General features: G+C 41.4%; 1 protein-coding gene across 3 annotated transcripts in view; it reads left to right on the top strand.

The window, feature by feature from the left end:
• Positions 1-21015, top strand: part of FOXJ3 (forkhead box J3) — a 134272-nt gene that overhangs the window by 57247 nt on the left and 56010 nt on the right. For all 3 annotated transcript variants that reach the window (XM_058679716.1, XM_058679720.1, XM_058679710.1), the window contains exon 4: positions 12303-12377. In XM_058679716.1, the coding sequence (XP_058535699.1) occupies positions 12303-12377 (75 nt within the window). The remainder of the gene's footprint in view (positions 1-12302; positions 12378-21015) is intronic.

Below are 21015 nucleotides of genomic sequence, written 5' to 3'. Positions count from 1 at the left end.
AAAGCTTTGGGACCAGACACCTTAATAAGAGACCCTGAAGTTCCTGCCTTTGAATTGGTTTAGCTGCAGGTATTGCAGCCGCTTGGGGAGTGATTCAGTGGATGGAGGATCTTTCTATCTGACTCTCCTGCTCTCTGTGTATCTGCCTTTCAAATAAAAATAAATAAATCCTTAAAAAAAAGAAGAAAAAAGAAGTGGGAGGAGCTGAGACTTGAACAATTACCCATACACGATGCTGGAGCCACAGCCTAAGATTTAACCTACTATACCAGGTGCTGGATGCATAAATTCTAATTTACTTCTCATTTCTCTTGACCAAGGTTATCCATACTTAAAGAAGAAACAGTGAGCTGTTGATTGCATGACTGTGCTTAAAAAATCTAAGCAGGGGCAGATGTTTGGCCCAGTAATTAGGGTCTCTGTTTGCCATGCCTGGCTCAAGTCCCAGCTTGTTTAGTTCAGAACCAGCTTCCTGATTATGTATCCTGAGAAGCAGCAGATGGTGACTCAAGTATTTGGATCTCTGCCACCCTCATAGAGGATGCAGATGGGGTTTGAGGCTCCTGGCTTCAGTCTGGTCCAGTCCTGGCTGTTGCAGGCATTTGGGGAGTAAATCAGCAGAAGAAAGATCTCTGTCTCCATTTCTCAAGTAAAATTATTTTCTAAAAACTTGCAAACATTAATTTCTAAAAACAAAAACTACAAATCTAGGGAGAATGAATGGGAAACAATATAAAACAAAGACCTATACAAAGAAGAGAAACCAATTTCCTTTAGTCTCCATTTGAAGTGTTCAAAATACTATTATTCAAAATGAATTAAGAGTTATGAGAAGGCTGTTGGTATTCCTGGCTAGACAGAGTGGCACCCACTGGCATGAGTGTGGGCTGGAGAGTGGGGTTGGTTGGGTTGAACTAGGCTTCAACCCCAATTGACATGTACAGGAAATAAATGGGATGTGGGAGAGACTGGATCCATGTATAGCCAGTCTGCTACATGTACTGGCAAGCATGAGAACCAGGGCTGGGGCCAGGCCTGGTGGAGATTAGTGAGGGTCACTCCAGCTAGGCTGCAGCTCCTGCTGGTATTTGTGAAGGCCAAGTGTGTGGTAGGCAGGGTCGGGGTGGGCCACAGCATCCATTGGTTTACATACACGACAGGGCTGGAGACAGAACTGACCCAGCAGCTGCAACCACCAGTGTGCATAGGCTGATGTGGGTGATGGACTAAACCGGACCGTGTACTGACAAGCACACAGGAATCAGGTCTAGAAACACTTCCAGACAAGGTTTCTATGGGGAATTCCACAACTGATCCACTGGACTCAGAACTCCAACTGTGGGGAAAATCGCAGCATCTGTGGTCTGACTGTGGAGTGCAAGTGTCAGAACTCGGTCTCCTTAGTGGCTTAGACAGAGCAGTTACAGCACGCCCAGGAGCACATGGAGGATATAGCAGTCCATTGGAGCCTGCAGAGGACACCTGGTACCATAATACAGGAAGGAGGGCAGATCAAATTGGTTAACGACCCCAGCCAAGCACTTGGCAGTGAGTATCTGGGCGTATGGAGTCTCTAATGGGGACTATGTCAGCCAGGGGATCCTGAGGGAGCAGCGAAATCTGGAAGCATTTCAGAACCACTGAACTATGAAAACCATATGACCAGATGAGAGAATGCCCCACATCAGGGACTCTGGGATAACATCAGGTGGCTGTCCCCCATCCCAGGACACGGAGGAGGTTGAGAGGCTGGATGTGGCTTTTCCCCTGCCTCCCCCCTTCCCCCAGATACATGAATTCCAAAAAAGAATGTAGAAACAATGGTCTCACCTACTTTCCTCTAACCCTTGACCCTTCCCACTCTAATCAACTATGTAGATATCATCAAAAATAAAATTTAAAAATATATGTATCAGAGAAATGCACCTACATTCCTATGCTTATAGCTACACTATTCACAACAGCAAAGATATCAACAGATGGACAGATAGTGAAAATGCGTGATGCATGTGTGACCCTGTGCACACAAACATCCACACAGAATATCTAGCCATGAAAATGTTATTTGGGGACTGGAGTTACAACATAGCAGGTAAAACCACTGCCTTTGGTGCCAGCATCCCATAGGGGTACAGGTTTCTGCTCTCCCAGCTGCTCCACTTCCGATCCACCTCCCTGCTAATATGCCCGGGAAAGGCAGATGTTGACTCATGTGCTTAGCTCATGTGCCCACATGGGAGACATTGAAAAAGCTCCTGGCTTCTGGCCTGGTCCATCTCTTGCTATTGCAGGGAGTGAACACTGTTGGAAAATTTCTGTTTCTGTTTCTTTCTGCTTTCCTTCGCTTCTTTTCCTTTCTTCCTCTATAACTCTGCCTTTCAAATAAATCAGTTAAAAAATGCTATAGCATTTTAAAATGGTTGGAATTGGAGAACATAATTTTGAGCTATTTAAGTCAAATTCAGAAACCTAAATATATGGGCCCACCATGATGGCTCAGTGGCTAAATCCTTGCTTTACATATGCCAGGTTCCCATAGAGGCTCCAGTTCCTGTCCTGTCCACTCCATTTCCCATCCAGCTCCCCTGCTTGTGGCCTGAGAAAGCAGCAGAGAATGATCAAAGCCTAGGGACCCTGTACCTGCGTGGGAGACCTGGAAGAAGCTCCTGGCTTCAGATAGGCTCAGCTCTGGCTGCTGCAGCCACTTGGGAAGTCAACCAACGGACAGAAGATCTTTCTCCCCTCTCTGCAAAAATCTGCCTTTCCAACAATAAATACATAAGTCGACCTTTTTTTAACTTATAAATATGACGTGCTCTCTCTCATACATGGGATTATCTTAAAAAAAATTTTTTTTTAAACAAATCAATGTCAAAAGGCCAGCATTGTGCCAAGCACTGGGACACAGGCGTCTTCTCCTATAATGCCTGGTTTTAGAGTTCCCATGCCAACTTCTGAAACAGTTTCCTGTTAATTTGCACCCTGTGAAGACAGCAGAAGGTAGAGCTGAAGTACTTGAACCTGTGCCACTCACACAAAAGAACCAGACTGAATTCTAGCTCCTGGTTTCACCCAAGCCCAGTCCTGACTATTGTGGACCTTTCGGGAAGTAAATCAGGAGACGGAAGATTTCTGCATGTTTCTGTGTCTTTCAGATAAGTTGAAAATAACATTTTATAAAGGTCCATCTAAATGTAGAATTGCAGTCAACAGAGGGTGGAAAAGGTGGAGAGAAATGGACTAAGATGGATAACAGGCACCAAAACAGTTAGACAAAGAATAAATAAATAATTGCCAGTGCTCTACAGCACAATAGAGTGACCGCAGCTCACAATAATCTATTATATATTTAATGAATGGATAGAAAACAGCAACCCAAAGGCTCCGAACAGAATGATGATGGGGAAGAAGCCCTCACTGCTTTTCATTAGTACAATCCATGTATATCCAATGTACACAGACACATTTAGCTGTTTAGTGATTGTTAACTGAAGTTTTTTCATGTTTAAAGAAAAAAAAGCTCAAAATGAAGGGGAAAAAATACCCAAATCAAATAGTCATGGGGGAAAAAAAACAAAGCACAACACAACACTGTTCGTAAATGTCTAAGTCCAAACTCATCCCATCGGGCAAGACCATATCTCTAGCAGGTCTTATCACTAAGCCTTTAATTGCTGTAAATTTCCAAATCTCTGCCCTATATCCTTTTTTCATTTGTTGTGGAACTAATTTCACTGACATCCATGACATCACTTACACCTGTGACTGTTAAATTTATCTGAATTTCTAACCTAGATCTTTTTCCTGAGTTCCTAACATGTCAGTTGAACCTCTCCTGAAATCCCTCAAACTCAACAAATTTAGAACTAACCTCAATCTTACTCAATGTGATACTCTTCCAGTTCTCCTTTCCCATTTTAAAACATCTTACGCATTTGATGACTCTTCTCCGAAACCTGTGAAACATCTTTAACTATTCTGGCTTCCTCACGACCTAAAGCAAGAAACCAAACCTTACCAAGCAAACCTTAGGTCTACCCATTTTTCCTCCATCTCTGCTCTTAATTACCTCAGTTCAGGATACCGACTGTTCTAGTCAAAATTAGGACAACAGCTCTCTACTCGGTTCCCTCTTTGCTCCTTTTTACCACTCTCCTCCCTAATGCACTTGGGAATTTGCCTTTGCAACACAAGTTTTGTGCTGCTCCTTCACCTAAAACCTTCCAGTGACTATCCACTATATAAGGATACGAACAAAAAAATCTTAAGCCTCCAACAACGCTTCCTCACTCTCTACATTTATGGTCTCCCCAATGTTCTATCTCAATTCTATAAACTTCCCTTAAGTTGGTATGTCTGTCATTTCCCCTTAACCTGAATGAATCTACGCAACTTTGAATTTGTTCTCGGTTTGAGCATCAGCTTTTCAGGGAAGACTTTTCTGATGTTCAGAGATGAGGATTAGGCCCAGAAAAATAAACTTTACCATCCGAAATATTTCACAACACTTGCAATTATTTGTTTTATCGAATAAAAATAAATGCATTCCATGAGACCAGAGACCTTATCTTCCAATTCAGAACATATAATGTAATAGTTTTCATATGAGAATCAGGAGTCTACTGAAAAAACTGGCTAAAGTATATTCAGAAAGTAAAAAACATTGCCTGTCACACTGGCATGCCGATAACGAAGTGGTGGTTTCAATTCCTGTTGCTCGGCTTCCAATCCAGTTCCCTGTGTCTGGAAGAGCAGCAGCAGATGACCTAAGAGCATGAGTCTCTGACACCAACACAGCAGACTTAGATGCAGGTGGGTTCTTGTCAATTGAGTTGCATGGTCCAGCCTGGCCCCACCCACTATCACCCTAGCTGTCCAACTAAACCAGTGGGTGCTGCAATCCCAAAGAGGTGAGCCCACATCTCCCCCTACAAGATCTGCCCCCAGTCCAGTTCTCTTACATACTAGTGGGTGCTGTGGCCCAGGCCTGACATGGCCCACCTCTGTCCCGACACTGCCGGGCGGGTACTGTATCCTAGCCCGGCCAGGCATGGCTCCCAGCCCCAGTGTTTGAAAGCTTCAGCGGGCGGCAGGTTATGCTATTTAGCCCAGCATACATCTTCCATATGGGCAGGTACCTCAGCCTGACCCAGATATGCCCTCCGGTTTCCCCCTCTATACTACTCCATCTCAGCTCCCTTGCCTACCTGTGATTGCAGTGCCCTGCCCTGTGTAAGACCCCAGAAATCATTCCTCCCCTGTCAAACACGCCCTCAGCTGCTCCCACTCCAATACATCTCCAGACTCCCTTGGCTGGGAACTGGGGTGGCATGTTCTGGCTTGGAATTCCCTGCTTTCCCCATGTATCTTTAAAATAAGAGGGGAAAAATAAGCAACTATGCTGGTATACTGGTATAATTAACACAGATTTGGCATTAACCAAGGCAAGAATGTCGCCAGCTATTGACTGCTTCACTCCCAGCAGTAAAACGAAGGAGGAATATTTTGTATCTGATGATTCACATTCAAATCAACCACAGTGGCTGGGACTGGCCAGGTTGAATCAAGGAGCTGGGAACTTCAAACAGGTCTCCCAAGTTTGTGCTCAGAACCCAAGTATTTAGGCTGTCTTCTATTGTTTTCCCACCTGCAGTAGAAGGGGACTGGCTCAGAAGTGAACAGCCAGAAAACAAACCAACTCTCTCTTAGGATGCCAGTCTCACAGGTGAAGGCTTAACTTGCTTGCTACAGTGTCTATCTCTCATTCTTTATTAGCTGAATAATATTCCTGTGTAGGCTACATTTTCTTTATTCATCTTGTGATGACACCTTGGTTGATTATATATTTTGATTATTGGAGAACAGTGCTGCTATAAACCTTGTTGTGTAGGTAGATCTCATGTTTTCCAACGGGTGCTAGGCCCTTAACTGGCATAGCCTGCCTACTCTGTCCTGAGCTGATGTTGCAGCTTGACCTGGCCCACGCCCTGTTTTAGGGTGCGCATGTGGGTGCTGCAGCCTAGACTTGCCTAACTTGTTCCCAGCCCCAGTACCTGTGAGTGTTGGCAGGTTCCATGGTTATGGCTCAGCTCATCACTTTCCTGAGCTCTTAAGCTAACCAGTAGGACTTGTAATTCCATAGTGTTAGGCCCACATAGCCTCCACAGAATGTACCCCTGGACCTGGTTCCCTCGTGTGCTAGGTAGTGTCATGGCCCAGCCTAACATTACCCGTCCCTTTTCCCAGCACTCACTTTCAAGTACTAGGAACCAGCCCTGCCAGACAGACCCCTAGCCCTAGCTTTTGTGTGGGTTGGTGTGTTGTGGTCAGCAATGTTCCATGCTAAGGAGCCCAGCTCAGGTCTACCCATGTGGGCTGGTGCATCAGTCTGTCTCATAAAGGTCCTCCAGCCTCTTCCCTCCACACTGCCATGTCTTAGTTCCCTCACTTACCTGTAAGTACGGTGGCCTTGTTGTTGGGAATCTCTGAGGAGTCATTCCTCACCTGTAGCACACTCCCACAGAGGCCTTCCCTCCCCCAAGTCCTCTTGCCCTTTTCCCTAATCAGTCCACAGTGCATGTGTCCAGTAGCGCATGGGTTCTTGAGCCCAGCCTTTGGAAGCCCATTGGGTGATGTGCTGGTCCGGTGCTCTGCTCACCCACCGAAGTGCCAAGCTCCTGGCCCATGTGCTGGCCTGGTGCCTTGCCCTTCCCCACACCCAAGATCCAAGGCCGTTGAAGTTCTCCAGACCCGGACTAGCAGCACACCCCCTCAACATGCTGACCTCTCCTTCCTCTCTTCACCTCTTCCAGGACCAAGCACTTGGGGAAATCCCCAGGTCCGCGCATGCATCGCCAGCTCTTTGCCTGTAACTTCCTCCTGCAAGTCCACATCCTGAGGCCCCTGTGAGCCCTTGCCACCCACTGGTTGGCTCGGCGCAGGTATCATGTGGTCGCAGTCCTCTGGCTCGCTCAGAGGGCTATCTTAATTTCATCTCCTGAAGTGGGATAGCTGGATCCTATCTATCTATTATTTTTCAAGGAACTTCTGTACTATTTTTTTAATATGTTATTTTTTTTTGCATTAAAATTTTTTTTTGACAATCGTTACATAGTTAATTAGGGTAAAAAGGTTCAAGGGCTGTAGGAAAGTGGGTAAGACTATTATTCCCATATTGTTTCCTTCATGTTCAAAGGGGAATATTAAGGGAGAAGGCCCATCCAGTGTCCCACACACCCACCCCAGGTCCCGGATGTAGGGCTTGCTCCGAGGTTCTTGCTCAAGTGGTTTTGGTAGTTCACAGGTTATGAATTGCTGCCAATCTTGCCACTCCAAGCACGATGAGGTCATTGAAGAATCCACTGATTGACATAGTCCATTATAGAGTTTCCGTTTGTCCTGTATAGCTGAGATGGTTGATTGACCTGTTCTGTCTTCTGTCTTTTCTTGGTTAGGGTTCTGAGTCCAGCATTTCGATTAGGGGAGATCCCCAAAGAAACTTTGTCTGAGGTGTTCTCAGACCAGATTCTTGTATGTACTAGCAAGTACAGGGCCCGGCACAGTCCATCACCCTGATCAGCTGGTGGTTGCAGTTGGTGGGTTGGTTCTGTTTTCAGCCCCGAGTTCCACTGGAACCAATGGGTGTTGCAGTCCAGCCTGGTTCTGCCCAGCACATACTCGGCCCTCGCATAAACCAGTGGGAGCTGCAGCCTAGTTGAAACAACCCACAATAACCCCCACCAGGCCTGCCCCCTACCCTGGTTTGCCAGTATGTATAGCAGTAGTCCAGTCTATACTGTTCTTTTTTAAAAAGATTTATTTATTTTTATTGCAAACTCAGATATACAGAGAGAAGAGACAGAGAGGAAGATCTTCAGTCCGATGATTCACTCCCCAAGTGACCACAATGACTGGGGCTGCACTAATTTGAAGCCAGGATCCTGGAACCTTCTCTTGGTCTCCAACTTGGGTGCAGGGTCCCAAGGCTTTGGGCCATCCTCAGCTGCTTTCCCAGGCCACAAGCAGGCAGCTGGATGGGAAGTGGAGCTGCTGGGATTAGACCTGGAGTACATATGGGATCCTGGCGCCTTCAAGGCGAGGAGCTTAGTTGCTAAGCTACTGCACTGGGCCCTGTACTCTTCTTTATAATGGCTGTGGTAATTACATTTTCACTGACTGTGTGTAAGAATTCCCTTTTCTCCATATTGGCACAGTTTGATACTTTCTGTCTTGATTTTTGTCCATTCTTACTGGAATGAGATGATACCTGTAGTTCTGATTTGAATCTGTTTTCCTCATGGATAGTGATGTTGAATGTATTTTGAGAAGTTCGTTAACCATTTGAATTTATTAAAAAATATGTTTGTTATGATTTATTGAGATTTTTTAAAACCACAAGAAAATGCATTTTCACTTTTTTTTTTTTTTTGTGACACAAATTTATTCCCCAAATGTCCCAACCAGTGGGGGCAGGAGCCAGGCTGAAGTCAGGAGTTTGGAATGTAATTTGAATCTCCCACATGTGTGAAATGAACCCAAGCATTTGCCTCTGAGGGTATATGTTATGATAAATTGGAGAGAAAAATAACAAGGCCTGAACCTGGAAACTCCAATATGGGATGTGGACATCTCAAATGGCATTCTAACTGTTGTACCAAATACCCTTCGGTATAGTCAAAGTATTTTATCAGATGAAAACATTCTGTTGGTGTTCTTCTTACCCTATCGATTGTTTCCTTTGAACTTGAAGTTGTCTGGTGGCTCTTATCTTTTTTAGGTCTTTTTATTTTTTTGTGAAGATTTATTTAATTTTATTGTAAAGTCAGATATACAGAGAGAGGGAGAGACAGAAAGAAGGATCTTCCACCCATTGATTCACTCCCAAAGTGACTGCAGCGGCCATTGCTGAGCCTATCCAAAGCCAGGAGCCTCTTCTGGGTCTCCCATTAGGGTGCAGGGTCCCAAGGTTTTGGGCTGTCCGTGACTACTTTCCCAGGCACAAGCAGGGAGCTGAATGGGGAAGCGGGACACCTGGGATTATTACTGGTGCCCATATGGGATCCCGACGCATGCAAGGAGAGGGCTTTAGCCGCTAGATTATTGTGCACTGGATCTTAGGTCTGTTTTGTTTTCACTTTTTTATTTCATTTTATTATGCTCTTTATTATGTATTGATTTTGTTTTTAATTGAAGACTTATTTATTTGAAAGTCAATTACAGAGAGACAGAGAATTTTAGGTTTCCATCTGCTAATTCACTCCCCAAATGGTCAGAATTTCCAGGTCTGGGCTAAGACAGAACCAGAAGCTGTTGTAACCCCATCCAGATCCCTGTTAGGGATGACAGGACCCAAGTGCTTACTTGAGTGTCATCCACTCAGTCCTTTAGTTATCAGTTAGCATGTACAGAATTGGAAAGAAGCAAGTTGCAGGTGAAGTGCTCTTTAAGAAGGGACAATTATATTTTATTATTTCCCAAATACTGGGTGATAATAGATTGCCACTGCACAGCGTGTGCAATCATCTTGCTTAATGCTAAAGGCTTGTAGTGTCCCTTTCGGTGAACGTATTGCTGTTATAGTAGAGGTGGCAGATTCTGTTAATCACATTATAAGTTACTCTTTGAGCTGTAAATGTATATTCTAAGACCTGTTGTTTGTCCATGACTTATTTTAGATAGAGTGTGTGTCCACAGACTTGAATACTTCCTTAGAAGTTGACTGGAACTGTAGGCCAGATTACCTAATGTAATGGGTCTCAAAATTAGGTACATGTTACTTTTACTGATATCTTGCAATATTATATTTGTAGCACTCACAAAAGAGTTCTACCAATAGCAACTCCCAGAGAGGATCAAGAGAAGAGATAGGAAAAGAGGAAGTCTGTCTTAAAATGCAGCAGCCTTGAAATGACAAAAGCAAAGGCTTTGCTTATTTTTTGCCTTCTGAAGAGACAGTTTAGGTCCTTGATGCACAGGAGTTGGCCGACTTACCTTTCTTGTATATCTGGGTATATTTCTCTCCTTTGCACAGGAGGTGGCCTAACATGCAACATGTGGGCCACAGCCAAGTCACATGTCAGTGGGCTCTGGTCCATTTGATAGGAAATCCTGATGAATTGCATGAAATCATGCATTGCTTGCTTATGCCGAAGGCCATCATTGGGCCCCTTCCCCCTGCTTTTGCAAAGGTGTTACTGATAGTGGCCTAGGACCCTTGGTGCTTCTATCGGCATTTTTCTTTTAACTTAAAATCTGAATATTACTTCGGTGAGAGGGAAGTGTTAGAATAAACATTCTCATTTGACTTTTGTATTTTCAGTTTTATTTATTTATTTTTGAAAAACAAAGGTACATAACCAGAGCATGCCCACAATATTGAGTTGGGCCAGGCCAAAGGCAAGAGGTAGAACTCAATCTAGATCTCCTATGTTGGTGGCAAGGACCCAAGTTCATACCTAGAAAGAGATGGGAAAAGCAGAAGATGGCTCAAGTGCTTGAGTCCCTGCTTCCAACGTGGGAGGCTGAACAAAGTTCTGTATCTTGGCTTTAACCTGACTCAGTCTCAGCTGTGACTCAAGAACCCACACGTTCTGATATGTGATGCAGGCGTCCCAACAAAAACTCCTAAACTGCTTTATCTGCCTCTGAAGTTTTACTTTAAAAGATGTATTTTTCAAGCAAAAAGTAAAAAAAAAAAAAAATATGTGTTAAATGCAGTTGAATCCCCTCTCTACTAAATACCTGAATTGGAGGGATAAACAGTTATTTGGGGATGGATTTTGCCATGTTTAAATCAGAAGAATTTATTTTAAGATATTTTCCATGTGAATTATGGCACAGTCCCATTTATTTATGAATAGATTGTCTGTTTTATAGACTGTCTAGGTCTGCAAGGGCATATCCTGCCATCCATGTTAGGTATTCTTTGCTGATGTCTTAGGAACGTAGATGTTCTCCTGAGCCTGCTCTAGCCCTGTCTTCCTATTTGGCTTTCTTTCTTACAGATTACAGTTAGACCCTAACTGGCTTATAGGTAGCTTTCTTAATATAGCAGAAAAATTAAAAAGTGGCAGTATATGCACCTGTGGATCATTTGGCTCTTGCAAAAAAAAAGATTATAGTTATTACCTGTAATTTTTCATAGAGTAACTTCTTGTAACACTCTGACTTATTTCAAGAACCACAAACAAAGCCATAATATGTATTGATGTTTAGTATTTAACATTGCACTAAAGATATCTTCTTTCATAGTTAACATGCTAAAATTTAAAATGCTACATATATGAGAGTATGTCAGAAAGTTTGTGGAAAAGTGAAACTAAAAGATAAGGGTAAGATTTCTTATTTAGATCCTCTTAGTGGATTACTGCCATGTTGACACCTTGGTTTTAGCTCGGTGAGACTGACTTTGGCCTTCTGAACTTTAAGACTGTTACAAAACACAGGCCAGTGATGGTTTTGCAGGCTAATCCTCTTCCTTTGGCACCTGCATTGCATGTTGGCGCCGGTTCAAATCCTAGCTGCTCCATTTCCAATCCACCTCTCTGCTTATGGATTGGCTAAGCAGTGGAGGATGGCTCAAGTGTTTGGCCCCTGCAGCCACGTTGGCGATCCAGAGGAGGCTCCTGGCTTTGGACCCAACTAGCCTGACTTCAGTGATTGTGGCCGTTTGGGGAGTCACCAGCTCTCTTTCTTCCTCTCTACCTTTCAAATAAAAATAAGTCAGTCTGGAGGCTGGTGCTGTGGCTCATCACTGTGTCCTCCATGTGCTAATGCCAGCATCCCACATGAGTGCTGGTTTGTGTTCTGGTGACTCCACTTCTGATCCTGCTGCTTGCTAATGGCCTGAGGAAAGCAGTAGAGGATGTTCCAAGTGTTTGGGCGCCTGCTGCAATGTGGTATACCTGGATGAAGCTCCTGGGTTTTGACTTTGGCTGACCCAGCTTCAGCTGTTGGAACCATCTGGGTAGTGAACCAATGGAAAGAACTGTTTCTCCCTCTGTCTCTGTAACTTTCAAATCTTGGACAGGGTGAGAGGAGTTGTGTTTTATTTTCATAGTATTCATATATATGAACCTTTTGAAAACCTGTTACATGTAATTATGGAATTCACTAGAAATTGTCTCTACAGCATTTATAATTTGCAAGTCAAAGTTTCAAGTTAGCTCATTTTAAGAATTTATTTTGTTTATAACTGTATTGCATTGTGAAGATATTTAGGCTTCCAATTCTGTTTTTAAACAAGATGGTTTTTGTTATTTTGTGATTCCATTAACTCTATTGATTTTCTTGTTTAATTTCAGAATTCAATAAGGCATAATCTGTCACTGAATAAGTGTTTCCTTAAAGTGCCTCGATCCAAGGATGACCCTGGAAAGGTAGGATTCAATTTTTACTTAAAACGGTCATATTATTCGTATTCAACATGTCTCTAGTCATGTTTAAATTAAGAACTTACCTAGTTCATTGGTGAGAAAACTATGAAATAGCAAGCCCTGCTCTAATCCCACTCCATTCTGCTCCGCGTCTGATGCACTTGGTGTGCTTCAAGAAGCAGCCAACTCTGAAAAGGATCTGTTCAAGAAGTAAGAAGCTAGCTTGAGTAGATCTGGTCCTTTGTTAGTTGCTTTTACTAATCTAGTCATTGGTTGCTTTTTTTAAAGTGTTCATTAAATTAAATTTAATGTTTGAGCTACTTGTTAGGAACCACTGTTAATTAATTGGTTATTATGTGTAAGGAGTTGATCTGTATGTAACTGGCAAGTGTGAAATATTCGTGATCACCTGTTTTCTTAGTTTCTGTATTCTATTTTAGACTTCATTTATCTCCTGCTACCATAACTTTATTTGTATGTCTTATCTGTGGATGCTCACTTTATTGTTTCAGTGATTTGTTTACTATAATGTGGAAACTTGGTGTAGTGCCTTGTTTTCTAAATGCTTGGTTGAACCACACTTGAGTGTCAATAAGAGCTTTCAGTTAACATACTTCTTGGCAAGCATGCTTTCTTGTTTAGGTAATGAGATTTCTTGTATTCTGGCTGGTTCTCTTTGAAAGGATCTTCCTAAGGTGTCAGCCTGGCAGTGTAGACATTCTGTTTCACAGTACTACTCAATGTCCTGCAGAAGTTTATTTTCATTATTCTACCTTTGTCTTTGCCTTACGTGGTGACTGGCACTGAGGAAACACACTTGATTATATATTTGTTAATATATCCTTGCAAGATTGTTAACTTCTTGAGCTTAGAATGGAGAGTTAAGAATTTCTATCTTAAAGTCAGCATTGTTGCTGACTAAATATTTTGTGATACTTGCTATGAACTGCTGTTACCAAATTGGTTCTTAATAAGATTGAGTAAGTATAATAGTATTAATTCTTAGTATTAATTAATATTAATTAGTATTAATTCTTATGTATGTTTGTGAGTAGCCATTGGTAAAATTTTTCCTTCCTTTGTAGGATTGCTATAAAAAGAACTTGGCACATGTTTCTTTATAATTTCCAATATAATAGAAAGTATATGAAACAGACTGAAGTATGTTTTTAAAACTTCAGATATGATTAAGCAGTCATTGGATTGTATAAACATTTGGTTTTCATTTAATGCTTAAGCGAATTTCAGTTAAAAACTAAACTCACACATGAATACTTAATTATATTGTTTTAAGTTTTAACAAATTGGAGAGCCATCTAAAAATCTTGGGCTGTTGAATTATTTGTGTGTGCATCTTTAAGTAGTACCATTGCATAAGGCAGACGTGGAAAACATGTTATCATTAGCAACTTTTTTTTTAAGATTTATTTTCATTGTAAATTCATATATACAGAGAGGACGAGGGACAGAGAGGAAGATCTTCCGTCTGATGATTCACTCCCCAGTTAGCTGCAACAACTAGAGCTGAACCAATCCAAAGGCAGGAGCCAGAAGCCTCTTCTGGGTCTCCTGCATGGGTGCAGAAACCCAAGGCTTTGTGCCTTCCTTCACTGCTTTCCCATGCTGCAAACGGGGAGCTGGATGGGAAGCACGGCCTCTGGGATTAGAACTGGCACCCACATGGGATCCCGCTGCATACAAGGCAAGCGTTTTAGCTGCTACGCTACTGCGCCGGGCCCTGGTTTTTATATTTTAGAATTTTTTCATTTATTTGAGAGAAAGAGGTATACAGAGACAGTGATCAACCTTCCATCTACTAGTTCACTCCGCAAATGGTCCGAAAAGCTGGGGCTGAGCCAGGCCAATGCCCAGAGTTTTATTTGTGTCCCCGTCGTGAGTGCAGAGGCCCACGCATTAGGGCTGTCTCCTGCCACCATCACCTTTCCTACTTGCCCTTCCCAGATGCTCTTAGCCAGGGGGCTGGATTGGAGCTGAACCAATACTCGTGGGATGCTGCTGGAATGGGAGGTGGCTTTACCTACTACGCCGCAACAGTGGCCCCAACGGCTGTTACTTTAAATCAGGATCATCTCAGTAGTATGCTACTAAAGTAGGAGAAATAAATTACATCCTGGGAAACTAATAAAAGCATTGTTTTTACGGTTAGTGTCCAGTTTAAAGAATGTCTGTTGATCAAATGTAGTTGTCTAAACATTTATTTATCTTATGAAATACATTTATAATTATAGAATCCTTTTTACTTTGGATTTCAAAGTGAGGTTTAAATCCAGTTATTGATTTGGTCTAATGTAAATGCTGCAATATTTGATCATGTCAAATAACATTTGTATTAAAAAGGTCATTTTTTAATATCAATGGGACTAAAAAATTTAATCACATTTAAAAAAAGCAAAGCTTTGACAACCTCAGATCTAGTCCATTTTGTAAAAGAGGAAGCTAAAGATACTGAATGATTTCCTCAGGTTCAGTTTACTGAATTCAGATACTGAATGATTTCCTCAGGTTCACTATTTAGATATAGTGAGCCAGAATTTCTTGTCACTTAACAGAAATCAAGTACATACTTAGCTAAAGAGGTTTGGTGGGGAAACTTAAGTAGGAAGAATTGGTGTCAGGTTCTTAAATTGTGTCACCTGGACATTCCTGAATTTGGCTTCTTTGGTGGTTTGATATTCAGCCTGATAAGTGGCAGAAGTGGCCATCTGCAGACAGTATCTTTGCATCCCTGTCCCCAGATCTCCTGGAATTACAGCAAGTCTTAGGATGAATGCTGAAAAGGCAAAATTATTTGGTTTCTTGTTCCTAGACTAGTGCTTTTTCTATTACTCCATTAAACCATTTTTCCTTGAGAGGGAAGCCAAAATGTTAGCCAAGTTTTGGTACTTATGAATTGTTTTTTTTCTTTTTGTATTACAGTGTTTCCTGGCATTTGAGGAGCTTTCCCCAAACCATCCTCAACACAGTGGGAGAAAACCATTGAGCCAAGGTGGGGTGGGAGTAGATTTTGGACTTGGGTATGGGGTGGACTTTAACCCCTTAGGGCTGATCTAAAGCCAGAAGCCGGGAGCTTCTTCTGGGTCTCCCACACGGGTGCAGGGTCCCCAGGCTTTGGGTCATCGTCTACTGCTTTCCCAGGCTACAAGCAGGGAGCTGGATGGGAAGTGGAACAGCCGGAACAGGAACAGGTGCCCATATGGGAATCCCAGTGTGTGCAAGGCGAGAACTTTAGCTACTAGGCTATCACACTGGGCCCCTGGGTCACTTTATTTTAAAAAAGATGTAGAAAAACTGGAGAGGTTTGACAGAATATAAAATACAAGAGTATATACATTGTGTTGTAGAAATAATAGGAATAATAGGTAGTTGCCATTTAAGAAGAAGAAAAGACTGTAGCTTTAATTCTAGTTTTAAAGTAGATGCATAATTTTTGTGAGAAAGCAATTGAATGCTTATCTGCATGTTTCTGTTAAACAGGAAGTAGGTCTTAAGGAGAAATCAAGTGTGAGATGAAAATAACAGACATAATATTTGTTGGAGTGAAAGAAAACCACTAGTATGGTTTCCTATGGGAGGCTTTAGAGTTTTCCTCTTCTGAACTATTTGAATAGATGAAATTGCTAGCTTTTTTAGTTCTATTTTGTTTTGTTTTAATTTTATTTATTTTACTTAGAAGCTAGACAAAGGGAGAGGGAGAAAGAGGAAGAGATACTTTTCACTCCCCAAATGCACTCAGTAGCCATGATTGGGCCAAAGCTGAAGCCAGCAACTAGGATCTGAATCCAGAACTCACACATGGGTGAACCAGGACCCGGCTGTGTGAGTCATGGCCTGTGCAGTCCAGAACTCATACCCAGAGGATGATAGGCATCTTAGCTGCTGTGTCAAGCACCTGCCTTTAAGGTGAAGCCTGGGAGGCAGACATGAATTTGGATGAGGTATTAGAACAAAGCTGGGATAAAATCAAGAATTAAGTGGGGTGTAGGAGTGAAAAAATGGATTGTTACAATTGAGTAGACATCAAGGCAAAAGCCAGTCAGAAATGTAGTTGTGTTAAATAGAAAAAGGTTAGAAAGTCAAGGGGGAAGTATAGATGTTCAGAAGGAGTTGAAAGATAGAGCTAGGCCACGATGAAGGCCATGTCAGAAAGGCAACAGTGAAGAAGCTGAGCGTGTTGGTTTAGGTTCTGACAGTATACAGTTGGTCAGAGCAATTGAGTTGCAGCTGCCTTTTATATAAGCATGTTAGCATTCTGTTTTCTTCTTAAATAAGATAGGGAACATTTTGTTATTCATCTTTTTTTTTCTTCTGGGTCTAAACTTTTAAAAACATTATTTAACCTTAAAAATTAATTTAAAAATATGTAAAATTCTCTGTGGTGTGTAATCCTAGTGAACTTTGGTAAATAGGAACTATCATGATGATCAAGATAAGTGATAAAAATACCATACATAGATTTAACAGTTTTTAACTGAAATAAACTTAGCTGTTACTTCCGTTTTCAAAGATTTTTAATAAAAATTTGAAAGGCAGAGAGACAAACACATGTTACATATTATACTAGTTTACTTTCTAAATGCCACCAGTAATTGGGGTGTGGTCAGATTGAAGCCAGGTGCCTAGATCTCAATCTAAGTCTCCAATGAGCATCAGAAAACCAGGTACTTGAGCCTGGTAGTACTTCCCTGGGAGTGCATTAGCAGGAACTAAAGTTGGAAATAGATCCAGAGCTTGAACTGAGACACTCCAGTATGGAATGTGGATATCCCAAGTGATGCTGCAACTATCGTACAAGTGCTTCCTACTGCCCCCCCAGCGTGAACTTTTTGAAATATTATTATATTAACTTGAGGCTCTTGGAACCATGCTCCATTTTCCAGAATGTTGTAAGTGGAGCCCATGGAGTTGTCTGAGTTTCATCCTTGTGGGTGTTATCAGTGCATTCCATTTTTTATTGTTGTTACTGCAGACAGAAAAGTTTATTTGCGAAGGGACCAGGTGAGCAGGGAAGGGAGAGGAAGGAGAAAGCACTGCCGGACAGAAAGCCAGGAGATGGGGTGCCTCTCAAAAGGGGAGGGAGAGAGAAACACCCCAGTGCATTCCATTTTAATGCACATATTCCATCATTTGGACTTAACTACCTCTAATCACCATCTTAAGGACAGACTTTGTTTGGCCTTGAAGTTTTTTCTTTAGGCTTAGATTCCATAACTTGACAAGTGTTGAATACAATGCTGAGATACATCATATTACGCTGCTTTTGTAAAAAAAATAGCATTCATTTGAAAGGCAATATAAGTGATAGAAGGAAAATAGAGGGAGGGATGAGAAGAGGCAAAGAAAGATATCTTCTATTCCCTGGGTCATTTCCCAGACGGTTGGAACGGCATTCAAATCTCACATGGGTGATCAAGACCCGAGTAGTTGGACTGTCTTCCCACTACCTTCCCAGGTACATCAGCAGGATATGGGATTGGAAGCAGGGGAGCCAAGACTGAAATGGCATTTTGACACAGAATGTTGGTGTGGTAATGTTAACTGAACCTAGTGTGCCTATATCACTAGCTCCTTCACTGCTTTTGAGTATATTAAATAAAGGTGAACTGTGTCTTGGAAATACATTGTGATATGTTAAAACCTTATCTCCAACTTAAAAAGCAACGAGGATTTCTGAAATGATTGGATTAAGACACTGATGATTTAAAAAGAAGATATTTAGTTTTTTTTTTTTTTACATGTTTATCCATCTACTTTAAAGAAAGAGAAAAGAGAGTTCTTTTTTTCCATTGATTACTCCCCAGATGCCAGGAGTTCAGGATTCTGTCTGGTTTCCCACTTGTCTAAGAACTTGGGCTTTTATCTGTTGCCTTCCAAACTTCATTAGCAGAAAGTTAGATGGGAAGTGCGAACCAAGACTTGAACTGATGCTCTTGCTATGTGATTCAGGTGTCCCAAGGAGCTACCTAACCTGCTGTGCTACGTAATAGGTGTCCCAAGGAGCTACCTAACGTGCTGTGCTACGTAATAGGTTGATCATTTCTCAGCTGTTTGTTGGTGTTGAGTTTTTTTTTCTTTTAAAGATTTATTAATTTTTGTTGGAAAGGTAGATCAGATTTACAGAGAAGGAGAGACAGAAAGAGCTTCCATCCACTGGTTCACTCCCCAAATGGCAGCAATGGCCACAACAGCTGGGCTGATGTGAAATCAGGAGCCAAGAGCCAGGAGCTTCTTCTGGGTCTCCCATGCGGGTGCAGATTCCCAAAGCCTTTGAACTATCCTCTATTGTTTTCCCAGGCCACAAGCAAATTTGGGTGGAAAGTGAATCAGCCAGGATACATACTTGGTGCCCGTATGGGATCCCACTGCTTGCAAGGGTGAGGATTTTGTCCTGGAGACATCATGCTGGGCCCAATGTTGAATTTTTAAAATTACTAATATGTTTGAGATGTTAGTCCTTGATCAGATAGGTGTTTTGTAAATATTTTTTCTGATTCTGTTGGATGTCTTTTGATAGTGCTGATTATTTGCTTTGCTGTACAAGAGCATCTGAGTTTGATGAAGTTCTGTGTGTTGTATTTTTGCTTTTGTTCTTATGCATTGGCATCTGATCTGAGAAGTCATCCCTGTACCAATGCCTTGGATTGATTCCACTATATTTTCTTGCAGCAACTTCATCGTCTCTGGACTTAAAGTTAGGTCTGTCTTGGCTTGATTTTTCTATATGGTGAGAGATAAGACTCTAATTTCATTCTTCTGCATATGTACATCCAGTTTTCCCAGCACTATTTGTTGAAGAGGTTATCTTTACTCCACCGTATGATCTGAGCACTGTTGTCAACGTTTGGCTAGATGTGTGAGAATTAACTTCTGGGTTATCTCCTGTTCCTGTTCCTGTTCATCTATGTATTGATTTTTGTGCCAGCTCCACATTGCTTTAATTAGTGTAGTTTTGTTGTTTGCTTTGAGGTCAGGTATTGTGATGCCTCCTGCTTGACCTTTCTGTTCAGGGTTGCTTTGGCTATTCTGGGGTCCTTTGTGATTCTATTTTATTATTATTTTAACAATCCTTGAGCAAGGAGTGTTATTTGATTTTTTAAATGTCCTTGATGATTTCTTTCATCAGTGTTTGATAATTTTCATTATAGAGATTTTTTGTGTATGTGTGGCTAATGTAAATAGATTTCTTTCTTGGTTTCTTTTTCTGCATCTTTAGCATACCAAAAGTCAGTTTTCTTTGGTATTTTTCTTTTCTTTTTAAAAATAAACCTATGTTTGCCTATCTTCCTCCTCCCTCTCTTCCTATTGGAAAGTCAGATTTATGGAGAGAAAGTGAGACAGCAAGATCTTCCACCCACTGGTTCACTCCACAAGTAATCACAATGGGTAGAGCTGATCTGATCAGGAACCAGGAACTTGTTCCAGGTCTTCCACTTGGGTGCAGGGACCCAAGGCTTTAGGCCATACCCCACTGCTTTCCCAGGTACAAGCAGGGAGCTGGAAGGGAAGTGGAGTAGTTAGAATTTTCTATGTACAATGTAATATTATCTAACATAACTTGACTTCCAGTTTTGATACCCTTTGTTTCTTTCTCCTTCTTAATCCTTCTCACTAAAACATCCAGGACAATATTGAATAGAAGAGGTGAAAGTGGGCATCCTTGTGTTCTTCCAGATCTGAAAGAAGGTATTTTCAGTTTTAACCCATTCAGTGTGACATTGTATTGCCTGCATTTTTAACCTAGGTATTCTACACTCAGGGTGTGGAGTAATTTCTCACTGTGATTTTAGGTTTAATTTTCCTAATAACCACTGATTTTGCGCATCTTTCCATGTCCTTAAGGAGTGTTTCTGTATTACCTCATCTGATGATCTTGTTAACTATTTAATTGCCAGGTACAAGTCTTTCCTTAGGTTTATGTTGTATAAATATTTTTCAGGCTTTACCATTTTATTTTCTTGATAATGTCTTAAAAAGAATAGAAGTTTTAAGCTTCAGTGAAGGTTTGATTTAAAGGCTAGTGACTTTGTGTTCTGTCCAGGAAATCAGCCAAGTGAAGATTTCTTTTCTCTGTTTTCTTCTGTAAGTTTTAGATTTTACATTTAGGTCTGTGATCCACTTAAAATTAGTGTCTGTATGTGGTGTGTTTCATCTTCCTGATGAATTTTTTCTTTATAAAATGTTCTTAATTTGTAAAAAAATAAATGCTTTCTGTAGAAGCTTAGTCTAATACAGATTTAGCTAGTTTTCTGAAGCAACTTCATGCTTTATTTTTTTCAATGTTTTGCTTTTAGTTTATAAATTTATTCCTGTTTTAACTGTGTTTTATGTAAATAGTGTGTAGCCTTGACTCTTTTTAAGTTGTGTAACAAGCTCTACCTTCTAATTAGAACAGCTAATATGATTATTGGTATGTTTGCTTTTTTCTTCCTGTGTTTCATTTACACACATTAATGTTGATAAAATAGATAACCGAACTCTGTTTGCTCTATTTTTTTTCCTACTCATTTATTCATTAATTACATTGTATTACATGACACAATTTCATAGGTACTGGGATTCTCCCCACTTCAACCCAAACCCTCCCCCCATGGTGGATTCCTTCATCTTGATGCATAACCACAGC

Source organism: Ochotona princeps, chromosome 2, assembly GCF_030435755.1.
Source record: "Ochotona princeps isolate mOchPri1 chromosome 2, mOchPri1.hap1, whole genome shotgun sequence".
Classification (NCBI taxonomy): domain Eukaryota; kingdom Metazoa; phylum Chordata; class Mammalia; order Lagomorpha; family Ochotonidae; genus Ochotona; species Ochotona princeps.
The sequence above is the reverse complement of the archived record's forward strand: the minus strand, read 5'-3'. Positions and strand labels throughout refer to the sequence as shown.